This window comes from Erpetoichthys calabaricus, chromosome 5, assembly GCF_900747795.2.
Source record: "Erpetoichthys calabaricus chromosome 5, fErpCal1.3, whole genome shotgun sequence".
NCBI classification, from domain to species: domain Eukaryota; kingdom Metazoa; phylum Chordata; class Cladistia; order Polypteriformes; family Polypteridae; genus Erpetoichthys; species Erpetoichthys calabaricus.
This window is the reverse complement of record NC_041398.2, coordinates 251,853,936-251,869,076: the sequence shown is the minus strand read 5'-3', so window position 1 is coordinate 251,869,076 and position 15,141 is coordinate 251,853,936. Positions and strand designations below refer to the sequence as shown.

Here is a 15,141-nt window from a genome sequence, read left to right as displayed (position 1 = left end):
CACCCTTAACTGCATAATAGGACATCATCACAACGGGCACCTAAGGTGCCACATTTTGGCCTGGGACAGTGAGCCATGAGAACATAAAGATAAAAAATGGGAAGATGGGCCAGAATGGTGCCCAAAACGCAGCTGGCACTTTGAGGCAGTAAGAAGAGCAGGTTGTGGACAAGCCTCTCCTTTCTGAACCTCAGCAAGCCAAAGAGCATGGGAGGCGCCAGGCCCCTCTTGTGGGTGGACACTAGGGAAAGAGTCCATAAAGTAGTAAGTGGTAAGAAAGGTGGCATTCCCACCAGGGGTGTGGGAGTGTCTCACCCTGCATGATGCCCTGTGGGCAGTGCCCACATGTATGTGTCACAGGGAGACAGACTTTGACCACTGCAGGCACTCCATGAAACACTAGAAGACGTCTACCAGGAAAGGCACTATAAAAGCTTTCATGCCCATGGTATGGGTGCCGCTTACCAGAAGCCGTCCCCGCTGCAGGTGGCAATCCGTTTCGAGTCCTTGTGACTCCACGCGATGCAGAAGATGCCATTCTTTCCATGCTTCAAAACAGAAAGGGCAGCTGTGAGTGGTGCCCCCCCCAGCCAGCAGCTTAAACAGCCCACTGCTGCCCGCCCAACTGCAGCAAGTGAGGGCCACACGTACCTCATTGAACCTCGTAATCATCTTCCCCTTCTTGACATCCCATATGAATGCACCATTTCGAGACGTCGCCCCAGCGATGCAGTTCAAGTCTCCTGTTTGGGAGTGAAGAGCGAGATGGGCATTAAATACCACGTGAGTGGTGCCATGGCCCTGGACCCTGGCACCTTGATAGGCGTGGCCGTGCACCTGGGGCCCAGGACAGCGAGTAGATGACGCCCTCATTGCCCGGCGAGGTGTAGACGGCCGTCAGGGTGTTGATGTCCCACACTTTTATGGTTCCATCAAAGGAGGCTGTGGCCAGCAGGTTGGGGTCATCGGGTTTGAACTTGCAGTCAAAAATGGTCTCCACGTGACCCTGGAAGAGAAGAGAGAGAGAGAGAGGGCAGTCAGAGACCACTTGAGGGTAGCCACTGCGGTACCAGACGATGATGGCAGATGCCCACCAGATCTCGAAGGAAGTCCCACTTCTTGGCTCCCATGTCATAGAGCCCCACGCCACCATCCATGAAGCAGCAGACAGCGTGCCCGGGCGGCAGGGAGAAGGCCTGATTCTGAGACAGCGTGGGTGGTGGCACCGCCTCGCTCGTGGACGACGTGTAGTGGTTTTTGGTTGGTGAGTGTGCCAAGAAAGCTGCAGGAAGAAGAGGAATGAAAAAGAGGAGAGTGCCACACAGGATGTGTTCAGAAGCTTTGCCGCTCACTATGATGACCAGGTAAGAGTGCCAGAGCAGCAGCGCAAGGCGCTATACGCAGTAGGGGGGTACTCACACTTCTTCTGTGGCAGCGAGCTGAGCACGTGCAGGGCATGAAAGCCCGTCTTCTTCAGTTTGAAGTTGTCAATCGGCGTCGTTCTCGAGACGTTCCAAACTCGCAGCACGCCAACCTGTGAATCTGAGCAGAAGGGCCTGGCGCTCAGTGCCAGTTGCTAGTCAAGAGTCTTGGGTGACAAAGGAGATGGCGAGGGCCTCACCTCCGGTGATGAACATGCCGGGGGCACTTGGGACCCATGCCAGGCACTGCACGGACGCCGCCGCGCTCGGGAAGCTGAAGGTGGTGATGCAGGACAGGGACTCCGAGTCCACCAGGCGGATGCCATTGTGCAGGTTGGCCACCAGCAGGTAATCCGTGGACAGCGGGTCCCACTCCAGGGCCGTCACTGGGTCTTCTTCATCAGTGCCCTCTAAGGATTCTGGCCTCAGCACGTGTTTCTGACTTTTGGAGCCTTGGAGGTGAAAATGTGGCAAAGGGTTAAATGGACAGAGAATGGCAAAAGAGCCCGACACGTAGAATGGCACTACCAGCTGTCACTTTCTGGCCTGGAGCTGTAAAGAAGCTGCCAATGAGAGCAGACACTGGAAAAAAAGGTTGGGTGCCCGTGAGGTGCCCCTGGGTGAAGCTCATGACTTACCCGGCTGAAAGACGGACAGACTCCCATCCGTGTGCCCAAACACCACCTTGCCTTTCTTCTTCGGGTGCCACCTGAACAGACAGATGTCAGACAAGAAGCTGTGAGCCTCCTTGTGCACAGCCACCCCCGAGTCCGGTCCCGATACTGTCCAAATGTAGAGGGGGCCGCGATGAGACACAAACGCCACGGCGTCCCCCGAGTTCCAGCACCAGCTCAGTGAGGCCGGAATACCTGTGGAGAAACAAAAGGACAAGGTGGGCACGTTGTCATAGCAATGTGGGAGACCGAAAGGGCCAAACCAGCCTGAGAAATCGACCATTGGCTGGCGAGGAGAAGATCCGGTGGACCGAATTATCATAACAAGATGGTGACCCTGCTCAGGCTGAGTGGTCTGCAGCCGTGGAACTCAAACTTGGACGCTTCAGGTTACTCTGGAGCCCCCTTAGCTGCCTGTGCCTGGTATGGTGGCAGAGAAGGCTGGTCTGTGAGACTGGGTGCTGATACCATCTCAGGGAGGGTGCCATTGGTGGGTGGTGAGGTGCTGCTGTTGAAGTAAATGGAGCCACTGAGGGGAGGGTTGAGCGAGAGAGAGAGAGAGAGAGAGATTTAATGAGTGAGATAGAGAGCGGGTGAGCGGGAGAGAGAGAGAGACGGAGAGGGAGAGAGAGAGAGCGGGCGAGCGAGAGAGAGAGAGAGAGAGCGGGCGAGCGAGTGCCTGCCTCTACATAAGAGCACAATTGGCTCAAGTGGATGAGCTGGCACTTAGTGACTTGGTGGCCCCCAGTTCAAGACCACGTAAAGACCCATAAGGGGCAGAGCCTGAGCAGAGACAGATATTCTCCTTTATGCTGTGGCTCCGCCCTGCCTTGGTGTCTTGTTAGGTATGTTTGCCTAAAATGTGAAAAGCCCCCACTGGGGTCCACCTGTCAGTCCGTCCACATGAAACCCCTGGACCCCCAGTGCACTGACTTTGTTGAATTTTGTCAAACTTATTCTTGAAGATCTCCTGTCAGAATTTGTTAGACCTGATAATCTAAACAGACATTAATTTAAAAAGCATTTAAATCCACTTACCAATGGTGAAGATAAAGTCACCGGTTGCCTTTTGGTGATATGTGTGACATGCCAGCCCTCGGCCGGGCACAAATGCCCTAGTGATGCCCTTTGTAATTCTGACCAGTAACACTTTATAACAGCGTTTTTGGAATTCCTCCACCTTGTGCGTCTTACGTGACTCGTGCTTGGCACATGCCTGATGGGTGCATTTCCAGCCTCCCGACCTACAAGTGAATGTGTCCTCCATCTGGGTGCCACTAAAATGCCAACGCTGCTCCTCCCAATCCCCCGCATTCCAGCCGTGACCTGCATCTGGCTCTGATTTTCAGACAAAGGCGTGACGGTGTGACAGAGTACTTGTAGCTGCTCCTGCACACTCCAGTGGTCAACAACTGCTAAAGCGCTGGCAGCTGAGGGTACCCTCGCCATTGAGGCATCACCGACACTTTCAGTGTCACTTTCGGGTTCCATTTGTTTACTCATCTTAATGTCAGTCGCACATCTCTGGTCCTCCGGTCAATGGGTGGTCCAGACTGAGCAGCTGACGGCCTCCTATAACTTCAGGGTGGGAGCGCTCAGCAACATTTGCCAGCACAGTTTTTAAAACTTGTAATGTGGCGCCATAAATGTGCCCTCTATAAATAATCTGCAGGCGTAGGTTTTATGTTTCTAAGAATTTCTTCAGAACGCCCGGAGAGGACCCCCAACATGTGACATACCGATGGACTCACCTTGAAGCGTAGAAGCACGGAACATCAAGCTTTTCGGAGTCCCCCCTATTTTTGTCCTTCTAGAACCTAAAAACACTCATTTCTACACCATATGTGGTGACATGCGTATGACAAAGAGATCATTTAGACTTGAATCAGCTGAGCCACTCAGGGGACACGAGGGGGCACAAGACTTGGAGAAGATAGGAATGGCTAATATAAGCGTGTGGGCGGGGGGGGGGGGCTGCTGATCTCCAATTCCATCCTAAGTTTGACATTTGATGTTTTACTGGTGGTCCTCGCCCTCTAAGTACCTTCCCCATTTCAGGGTCAGTTATTACACATTTTGTGGACCTCCATCAGTGGGTGACACATGACGTGAAGTGAAGCACACTCCAAATTGACTCTTCAACCCTTAGCGTGATCATTCATTGAAATTTTAGTCAATGGAGGTGAATATCATGAAGCATGTCTGCATTACAAAAGTAAAGAAGCTAACGGGATTGGCCAGTAAGTAAAGTGGGCGGGCATCGGCCTAAACAGGCCTGCATCCATAGAAGAGGGAACTGCACCTGCATGGCGGCATCGGTGGTCCTCTGACCCCCAGCGGGCTCCTCGTGCTCTTAGAAAATGGAGTCAGGACGTCTGCGAGCGTAAAACTCGACAATCAACACAAATTTGCTTCTGCGGAAATGACTGGCAGAGGAAACGGGCGGATGGCAGTGACATGTCGACAACTCGTCCTGACGGTGGCACTGCAGCACATCATCTGGACGGTTAGTAGTTGATATCTGCATCCACCTAAACACACACACGCTGTACGTCTGAGGGGATTGTGAGGCCCACTCCGCGTATTTTAGCGTAATAATTCATTCACACAACTCAACACCAGAACATCAAAGAGAACTTTAATTTCTGTATTAAAATCCAAATCTGAAACGTCCCACTGGCACTTTGAAGACCCTTGAACTTTGGCTCAGGTGCGTCCCACTCCACTGATCGTCGTTTGGAGCCCACCTGTGCTGACCTACACCTGCCTACAGAAGGACCAGACACCCGGGGAAGCCCCCGTAACTGCACAACATTTAGCTCAAAGAAATCCAAGACCACCAGTCGAGCGGCAAGTCTGCCATCTGCCAGCTGCTTAGGAGATGTGAACTCCCACCAGTCACGGACCCTCCAATGGGGTACCATTTAGACATCATGTATGCCACCAGAAGCCCACCCGGACCCTGTTCATGAGCTCCAGTGTCACCTGCCAGTGCTGACAGCAGGTGACGACGCCCCCCAGTGTCACACTTGTCCACTTTCTCGTTTGATTATTTCTTATTTATTTGCCTCTTTAATGCGTCGTCATTGTTCTTCTCAGCTGTGGATGTTGCTTGTCGTTTCATTCTTTGACTTTATTTCTTATATTTTTCGGTTACCCGCCCTGGATTTGTTCCTGCCTTGTGCCCTGTGATGGCTGGGATTGCCTCCTGCCGCCCGCGCGACCCTGCTCTGGATTAGGTTGGCTAGACAATGCCACGTCATCTTCTTTTTTATTTTATCTTCTCCTTTTGCCCTTCCGGACACCAAAGGCAGGGCCTAACAGGAATGCCCCCCAGTGCAAATAACATCTGAGCTGGCACTGACCAGAGGGGGTTAGAGAGAAGCCCCCTGTGGAGTTTTAGGAGTCATTGCTGCACAGAACCCAGAAAGAAAGTGCACAGCAGGGTACCCCATGCAGCTGAGGCAGCAACCACCCTGCCTCAGCCCATACCCACCAGCCATGCCAGCACCTCACAATGGCTGTCTTCTGAAGCCCCACGTCCACCACTCTGCCACACTGTTTTACAGTTTGTCTCTGATTACCTGCTGAGGTGCCATCCTGATGCCAACAGCTGGATTCAGCTAAAAGTCTACAACCGTGTTGAAGGCCACCTTCCACCTGACCTCCTCTTGGCAGAAACTTTCTGAAGGTGATGAACAGGTGACAAGTAAAGGAACGAATGACAAGTCAGTGACAAATCCTGAGGTGCCCACCTGTGAAGGCTCCTGGTGAATGTCTGTGTGCCAGAGTTGTGTCCACTGGGTGGCTTGAGCCCATTTCTGGCACTAACTGGCGTGACACATGCCTTTGCCTAAAGTTCATATTGGCAGTGTGTTGCTGATTGGCAGGACTAAAGGTACATTGAATACTTTTATGAAAGATGAAGCATGCCATGCAGTACAGATGAAAGGGGCACACCGGGTATGCACCCCAACCCAGTCCATCCGTGTCCCACGCGCAGGCCTACCTTTGGTGTTGTCCAGTCGGGCCACCACTTTCTGCTCTGCCACATTCCAGACGATGAGAAGATTATCAGCACTGGCACTGGCAAACACGTCAGGATTATGTGGGCACCATGAAATGGCAGTGATTGTCTTCTTGTGCTCAGACATGATGGCATGGAGCTTAAACTCATTGTACCTGTTGTCACGCTGTAAGACAGAGGAAGAAGAGCTGAGGATCACAATGGGTACTCAACATTATTCTCCTGCCAACATGGCCACTGGGCACACATACTAGTGATGCCCTCAGTCATCCCACTAATTGGCTTCACGTGGCTTACTGGCTCCTCCTGAAATCCTTGCTGGCCACTCAGCTCCAGGGGCCCTGAGGCTGGCACAGCTTTATTCACTCTGGTGGTCCAAGTGGCACATTCCTAAGTAGGCAGGCCAAGGCTTCTGCTTCATGCCCCACCCAACAGGCATCCTACAAGACTGGATGTCAGTCGTGGTCAGAAGTCAGTGATGGCATCCTTGGATGGCCTTCTCTGCTGCCACGCCAGGCACAGGCCACTCAAATGGTATTTGATTATGCCAACCTGGTGCAATATCCCAGGCATATTTTTCAGGTGGCATCTTAGCAGGCAGTCATCTGTTAGTGAGGGGGCCAATGTGCCAAAGTTTAGCTGTCACTGGGCTCTTTGTGATTCTACTGAGTGGACCACTGGCTCCATTATGACTGAGCACTTTCATGCCCATTGGCAGGGATTTTGAGATTAGACGTCAATGCCATGGCAGTCCAGGATGGAGCTCTGGTCTGATTAATCTGACAAGTCCATCACAGGCTGTCCTCGACCTGGCCTCACTAGGGGGCGCCGTGGCTAAGCACATGTACTGCTGCCTCATTTCCTGCCCCACTTGCCCGCTCACGTCAGGCACCTCTGTTGGCTTTGGACTGACAGCTGGGACTCCCAGGGTTGGTTCAAAAGCAGAGCATCTGTGGGAGGACTTGAGGGCACTGCATGGCATTTACTTTAGTTTGGATACAAGCCGGAGGACTGGCTTTTCTATAAGATGGGCTCCACTTACCTGGTAGACATAAATCGCCAGGGTGGCACAGTAGGCAAATCGGTCACCACTAGCAGCACAGACATCTTTGTTCCAAGGTTGGCAGCCCGCGGCCAGCAGACCGACCTGCTTCACCTGGGACATTGTGGTCTACAAGGAAAACAGACAGACATTATCAGCAGAGTCACGTGCCAAGGGGTACTGCCATCTGATGGGACATCTGCAGGACTCAAGAGAAGAAATAAGGCCAGCCCCTGGAACAAAGACCACAGGGACCACAGTCTGTCCCGGCAGCATCAGGAGCAAAGCCATGAACAGGTGCTAGTCCATACTGACACGGGTACACATGCCAGCTCAACACTAACAGGCAGCAGTGTGGGATATGGGGCCAATAGCTGAGAGGCAGGAGTGCCACCAACTGTGCCATCCCCTGAAGTACTTCATAACAGAGAAGAGGCACTTGACACTGGTAGCAAGGCCATTTAGATGCCATCTTCACAAACTAGCAGGCCACTCAGCCCACCAAACTCGTCCCTCATAGCCACTGAGATTCTGCAAAGTCCCCAAAGTCCTCCTGTCCACCCCACTGCCTGTGGCTCCCCGTGTGAAGGAGAACTTCCTAATGTTTGTGTGACGTTCATACCTTTGACAAGTGCCCAGCTGCGTGCCCAGCTGCTTGTTAGCCGTCTCGATCCTCTGCCCCCATCCCCTCTTCAAGGTCTCCTCACCTGAATCAGCCCGGTCCTCCTTCTGCGGACCACTGCCAGCTCTCCTTTGTCTTTTTTATAATATGAAGACCCCAAACCACATGCAGCACTCCGGGTGAGGCCTCGCTGGTCACTTACTGTATAAGGTGTAAGTGCTGCCCCCTCTGACGTCAGGGCGCCGTATAATCGCTGTCTCCCTGGAGATGCCTACTCATAGGGGGCACTTTCCAGTTCCAGTCCTCCCACTGTCACGTCTTCAGTTCTTTACATCTGCGTACGCTCGATCTCATCGCCCACAAACTGCCCAAGTGCCCCTTTAACAATTCGTCAAAGCCCCTTACTGACCCTCGGCTTCTCAGATCTTTTATGTGTTTACGAAAGAGCACACTGACCCCTGCTGGACGCCTCATCCTGACAACGCCCCCCCCTCGCCGTAGCCCTTTGTTCTTGGGGTCTGAGCCAACTTTGGCCCTCTGATTGGTCGCTTCATCATTGTTGGTAAAACACGACCTCCTCATCTGAGCCCTTGTCTGGTAATCTCTGTTCTTGCCCACGAGTTGCCCATCGTCCCCTTAAGAATGCCTTCCATAAATCTCCCTGGGATGCACGTTAAGCTTGGTGGTCCGCAGGCCTCATTTTATATTTGCCGGCCTCCGGTCTTGTGCATACATCTTTGAGGGTTAAGATAGATGCCATCTGGTAGATTCCGGTCTCTGCCCGCAGTTTCGGGTGCCACAGTTCTGGCGGGTATTCCACTTCTTCACACTCTGAAAGCACAGGTTCAAAGCACGTCTGTGGATTCTGCTCCCGGGATGCTCATGGAATCCCCTCGGCGTGTCTTTCCTCTCCTTTTAGCCCCCCAATATCCTATCACACCGTGAGGCCTGCGCTCTCCGGATTTCGCTTATATGCCATACTCGTCAGTTTGGGGTCCTCACCCTCTGAGTTTTCTCTTTACACCCACCTGCCCCTCGACCCCTCCTCGACTGCCTCTGACCCTGGTGGTCCAACCGCCTTGACCCGTTCAGTTCTGTCAGAAAATGCAAGGAGACTCAGGGGCCGCGTAGTCATGTAGGGGTACCGCAGTCATTGTGTGCGTTTTGGTGGGCTTTCTGTCTTAGAAGTAGCATAAAGGGTTAATTCTCCTTCTTTCCTTACGTTTATCCCATGTTGGCACAGGGTCCACTTTTCTGCACGTCGATCTCCACTTCTTTTTGATCGAGGGCGTCATCGGCGAGTCGCATGTCTGGTCGATCCAGCCACTGACTTCTGGGTCGTCCATGGGACTGGCATCTTTCTGGGCTGAGGTGGAGGGCCATCTTGGCCACCTACTGCTCACTGCTGCACACGACGTGGCCGTACCAGCGTTTGTGGGCCTCCTGCACTTTCTCTGGTATTGGCACCATGCCCGTTATTCTTGTCACATCTTCATTTGTGATGTGGTTGAACCGCGTGAGGCCAAGTGCCCACCTGGGCATGCGCATCTCCATGACGTGCAAGGCTGGCTTGTGCTGTGGGTCGTCCACAGAGGGCGACTGGGCATATGATGCTCTTGTAGACCTTGGCCTTCAGGTGGACTGGTATCTAGTGGTCGCAGAGGACCCCAGTGGCCTGTCTCCACTTCTGCCAGGCCGCACTGACACGAGTGCAGGCATCGGGCAGGGTATAATAAGGGTGAATCAGTATAAAGGGTTAAAAAAGGTCCAAAATGTGTTCAAGCAAATCAGGTCACCAGACGAACCACAGAGGACGAGAAGGTCCTGGGCAACTGTCTTGTGCCCAATAAGAGGGTCTCACACACGCGCGCGCACACACACTGGGACTCAGCAAGTACTGGGAGAGTGCAGCGAAATGAGACTTTTATTCTGGGTGGTCACACCAATCGGAGCAAATGCTGAGATGGTGGCAGCTAACGGACCAATCAGAGGAAATGTCAGACGAATATGAAAGCATTAATTCTGCGCCGTTATGTAAATTTGTTTGCCTACGAATGTTGATCTCCGCCGTTACTTTGTGGCCATTCGTCATGGAGACGTGGAAGAGACAATGGAAGAGCCTCCACCTGTCTGGTCCTTAACCCGCTCCGCACTAGAGAGCCCCCTACTGTCCCCCAAGCTGGTGTGGTGCCCCACAGTCCCTGATTACATCGAAGGCTAACATTCGAGTCCTTTAAAGTCCCCCCGACTAGAATGCCCCCCCCCCCTAAACTTGTCTTTTAAGATTATTGAAGCTGTCGCTTGCCTGCATTGGGGGTCTCGATCCCTGACCCTGACATCCTTGCCCCTCTCACAGCGGAAGCCCTCTATTTAAACTCTGTTTGATGCCCATCTTTTCGGCTTTGCCACTGTCACCCCATCTTTGCTCTGCTGCTGCCCACCTCGATTTCCTGCTCTGACACCTTCACTTTGGAGCAGAAGTGCGCGGCTCATTTACGTTTCTTTGCCACGTTGTCTCCCCCCCTCCTTATTGTCCCGCAGACTTTCCTGTTTCCGTGTCTCTCTCTCCTCCATGTCCCCTCATGCAGTTCTTCATCAGATGTTCCTCCAGCCTCCAATCCTTCTCCCTTTACTCTCCTCTTGATGTCCACCTTACACCTGTCATGTATTCCCCTGCTTTGGCCCCTCCTATCTGTGAGTGAGGCCCCACCCCTTCCCACCTATCCATGTGCAAAGCCCCACCCCAGCCCCTCCTCATCCTGCTACTCCCCTCCTCTTCTCGGGTGTCTACCATGGCCCCACCTACCTATGCGTGAAGATCCGCCCCCAGCTCCTCCTCCTGTCTGTTGCTATGTAGCGTCATGACAGGTGGGCCCTGACACTGGCATTGCTCTTCATGTGCCCGTCTGACCGTATGCAGGTGACTGGCTACATGTGTCACTCAAGGATCTCCTTAGTACCTCCACACTGCCACTGGGGCACTTGATACACCCACTGGATCTCCACTTTCAAACTTGTCCTGCCACCCAGCCCTCCCTCAGCACTCCTGACCCCACTTGCTCCTTGCCCCCCACATATTTCAGCAGACTGTCCCCCTGGTTTGTTGGCCCTCATCTGCTGTCTGTTGCCTACAGTGGTAATCTGCACTCTGAGGTGATCATCCCGGGTATTTGTGACCTGGCACAACAGTGTGAAGTACAGTGCCTTGAAGGATGCCATCAGAGGGCGAAGTACAAGAGAATGTAACTGCGTCCTGAACCAACTCTGCAGCCTCTCTGCTTCTCGCTGACGTGTCTAGAAGACAAACGGCACACGGAGCTCAGCCCCCCAACCCCGACATCCTCGGCCTGTCACAAGCACTTGAAAAGCCACATCATGGGACAGTCTGAAGTGACACGAGTGGCCACGGAAGAGCCAGGACAGCGGACACACTTGGAGGAGCTGAGATGGTGCACAAGTTCTCATTTCTGCTGACCACCCTTCTGAGCCCGGCCACCACTCAGGACTTTAGAAATTAAAATAACGGGCTGCCTCCTGAAATTTGAGCCTGAGCCTTCCTACGGCGAGGTCCTTCAGGTCAGCACTTATGGTTGTGATGCCACATTTTCACATCAAAAGGCAGGAATGGACAGATGGACCTCCGGATAGACAAGAAGGAATGGATGAGGACTGTTGGCAGAGAATGCCCAAAAGATGCCAGGAGCACCAAGCAGAGGCAGACATGCTCACTCTGGTCCAGGAGACACATTGACTGGTGGCTCTTCTGCCAATGTGGCCCTTTAGGATTAAAAAAAAACGGTTAGCAAATGCCCGCTGTCAGAAAACACTTGACATTAACAGAAGACTGCTTCCTGCCACCTTGGCTTAGCCATCCCTGACTTTAAAATGAGTCTCCTCGTGTCACCCATCCACCTGCCCACCATGTTTGGGCAGCAGGAACCAAACCAGGATGGGATGCCAATTGTGGTCATCCTTTGGCCAATCCATTGCTGTTTAATTTGCTGACAATGATTACCACATGAGGCCAACGGGCTCAGCAGACCACTAGGAGCCCGTGTGCCACTTTCGGAGACACGAGTGCCAGTCGCTGCATCTAAAAAATAAAGTCCTAAAACGAGACCAAAAGAGCTTTAAAGGGCACCATCACCAGCAAAAGATGACTGTGAGAACCTAAAGACCAAAGCCACAGCAGCGCACCTCGTCATCTTGGCAGCGCAGACCACACAGGCTGGCATAAAGTCAGAGTTTCAAAGCACAGGCAAGCAAATGCTCTATTTGGAGCAAAAATTCTGCTTTTCTTGGCAAAAACTTTAACTTTTCCAGATTTACAGGGTCTGGTGCCAATCAACATGCCAACCTGCTTCAGTGGAGGGAGAGAGCAAAAAACTCTGGTTTAGGTGACAGAGACTGCACTTCTTAATGTCAGGACTTGTCCAACATTGTCATGTGCTTGAGGATTATGATTGACAAGAGAAGGTGGCATGGCTGGCATGGGTAGCACAAGAAGGCACAGGGTGGCACAAAGCTCAACAGTAAGACAGTAGGACCTGACAAAACCATGCTGTTAATTCAAAACACCAGCACACATGTAAAGTGCTATGGGATCGGACAACACAAGGCTTGGCTTATTATGGCAGTGGTGGCACACTGGCAATGCAACTGAAACACCAAACGTCTGTGAAAGGCACAAGGTAGCAAAGTCACCACACTTCAAATGGCACAAACTGGGCAACTGCTAACCTCTCCTGCTTTGGAAACAGTAAAGACAAATTCAGAAGCTGGGGTCTTCATGTTGGCCCCACTTGAGGCACAAGAAAATGCCAAGCTGACTGCCAGTTATCATGATGCCCTCATTAAACTTTTCTTATTTTGTCACTCATGTTGAAGGTGCCCCTGAACTCAGCCCTTGGCACACTCTCTGACACTCACAACTAACAAGTGTGCCCTAAGGGTACAGACAGCCTTAACCCGCGCGTCACTCGTGGACATTTACTGTAATACACAACAGGCCACCTTGCCACTCTGCTCTAGTGACTTTGGCATCGACATATGGGCCAGAGATCGAATCTGCTGACCCGAGAGTCGCTGGATGCTAATGTGATTACCACAAAGCCAATTAAGCTGAGCAGCACCAAGCCTGTGCCCCCCTGAACTAATGGATGCTTATGGCCCTGTGACCACAATGACCTTGGCGGGCCTGGGCAGCTCTTAAAATATTTGTCTGCCATCACACATGGCAAATGCCCATCTTGTCCCCTGGGGTGCTGGCACAGCACCTTGCACTTTCATTTCTTACTGAGGGGTGGCACTTACAAGTTTTCTGCCCCCATCCCTTGCCACACTTCAAACCTTCCACAATCTCTGTTTCTGCTTTTCTGTCTTGGCACTATGGCAGACATCCAGTTCAAATTGTTTAGAGGTGCGCCCTCAGACTGATCCCTGCAGCATCAACGGTGGACCCTGGCTGGCATCTCCTTTCCTTTCCAAACTGGTGCATAAAGGGGCACCAGGGCATAACTCTGGTGACACCAAACATCAGACAGCCCTATTGTCATTAGGTCACCAGGGCCACCATGTCACCTCTGACGGTCTAATCAGGTCTTTCAGCCAAGTGGCCTCACAGCAGGAGGGCCAGCTGTGGTCACCCATGTGGGGTCCTTCAGGCATGGATATTGTTGAGCCTCGCCACAGGTGGCTTCCCCTATGTCCATCTGCCCAGATATTGTCTGGCATTGTCTGTGCCAACTGTTAATCCTCCCGAGCCTCTAGATGTGGTCAAACGGGTTGATAATGGGTGGGTTGAGTGTGCCACCTGGCCGACATCCTGGCGTGTCACTGCACACAATTAGCAGAGCCATACTGAACAGTGGCTGTCCCGAACAGGCAGTAAGACTGGACACCCTGTGACAAGGCATTGGAACTGGCACACAACTTGGCCCTGCAGCACCAGTCTGGGAGTGGCATGAGTGTCTTCCAATGCCCTTATGTCCAGATGTAACTTCGTGGGGAGCTGCTGACCTTGTGGCGACGGCCAGGACGTCTACAGGACCACAAAACTGCTTACAAGATGGACAGGTGGGACATTGTGACAATACACAGAGATGGCCTGGCAATGTGACAGCAGAAGGGGGCACTAGGGGAAGGCCCGGGTTATGGCCCCGTTTGTCCAGGGTGGCATTAGTGTTAGCTGTCCATTTCCTTCTTTGGTTATCCGGACCAAAAAGAGGAAGAAAAAGATTTGTTTGGAAGTTCGCCCTACACAGAAATCTTTAAATGAAGAAGATGGCACAAAGTGGTGAGGGCTCTTGGGTAAGCCTGATCCACCCAATCCCAGTGGCATACAGCAGAAAGAGGGACAAAAGTGACCACAACAGCCCAACACAGTCAGGGCACATCTTGGCAACCCCTTCTTGTGCCACTCCTGCCCACGTTTCGGTGCCCTGACTGCCACATAATCCATGAGATCAAAATGACTGGCAAGTCTCACAGGCAGCATGGGGGTCTTCTGCGTGGAGTCTGCATGTTCTCCTCGTGTTCACGTCACAAATCCTCTGCTCTCCTCACACCAATGGGCACAAGTGGCAGGATCTGCCAAGGACATGGAGGACCTCCACATCCTCCTCCACCCCGTGTTCCCAGAGTTTGCTTTCCGCTGTTTAATCCGCTTCTGCTCAGACTTCCCTTGAGCCCCCGGTGGCACATCGGCCCACCGGCTGACCTGATCGATTCCACGAACATCACGACCCGAGGGCTGCCAAGCGGCTGCCGCCCAGCGCCCGTCTGCCGGGTCAGCAGATTTAGACGAGCAGCTTTTCAGGGTGACGTCACTGGGGCCCCCAGCGCACCCGGTCCCGCACGAGGCCACTTTTGCGGTCTTAAGAGAGTCGAGGCAAGCGCCACATGCACGCGGCCCGTCCAGCGAGCACGAACGAGCGGTACTTGGGAATACCGGGCGCGTTCACAGGCGCCGCCGAGCAAGAGAACCCAGGGCTTGTCGCCATTTCACTGCTGCCATCCGGGACGGTGCAAACGCCCCCGTAAAGGGAGATTCGGCACGCGACACGCGGCACCTACCTGCTTCGTCGGAACCTCCGGCCGCGGACAGCGGAGTGGTGCTGAAACAGGAAAAATGGCATGCAAATCAGAGCGCGTGCGCCCGCCTCTCCGTGCTCGACGTGGGCGGGGCCACCGCGCGCCGCATCCGCAGGCTCGCGCACGCCATTGGTGGCTGCCCCGATCAGTCCGCGGAAGGCCCGCCCCTGCGCCGCTCGTCTGTGTGCCCGCAAACCTTGACCTGACGGCGGAGCGCGCTGGTCGCCACGGCAACGCACGCTTCACAATTGCGGCGCGGAGGG

General features: G+C 53.2%; 1 protein-coding gene across 2 annotated transcripts in view; it reads right to left on the bottom strand.

Moving 5' to 3' along the window:
• The window catches only part of wdr17 (WD repeat domain 17), a 24,868-nt gene extending 9,727 nt beyond the window's left edge, over positions 1–15,141 (bottom strand). The window contains exons 1-10 of one of the 2 annotated variants that reach the window (XM_028791158.2): positions 14,861–15,141; positions 7,165–7,293; positions 6,105–6,288; positions 2,060–2,290; positions 1,622–1,873; positions 1,420–1,542; positions 1,095–1,282; positions 838–1,006; positions 652–743; positions 466–548 (exon numbers count right to left, since the gene is read on the bottom strand). In XM_028791158.2, the coding sequence (XP_028646991.2) occupies positions 466–548; positions 652–743; positions 838–1,006; positions 1,095–1,282; positions 1,420–1,542; positions 1,622–1,873; positions 2,060–2,290; positions 6,105–6,288; positions 7,165–7,287 (1,445 nt within the window). In that variant the 5' untranslated portion in view covers positions 7,288–7,293; positions 14,861–15,141. The remainder of the gene's footprint in view (positions 1–465; positions 549–651; positions 744–837; positions 1,007–1,094; positions 1,283–1,419; positions 1,543–1,621; positions 1,874–2,059; positions 2,291–6,104; positions 6,289–7,164; positions 7,294–14,860) is intronic. The other variant, XM_028791159.2, reaches the window with a different exon arrangement.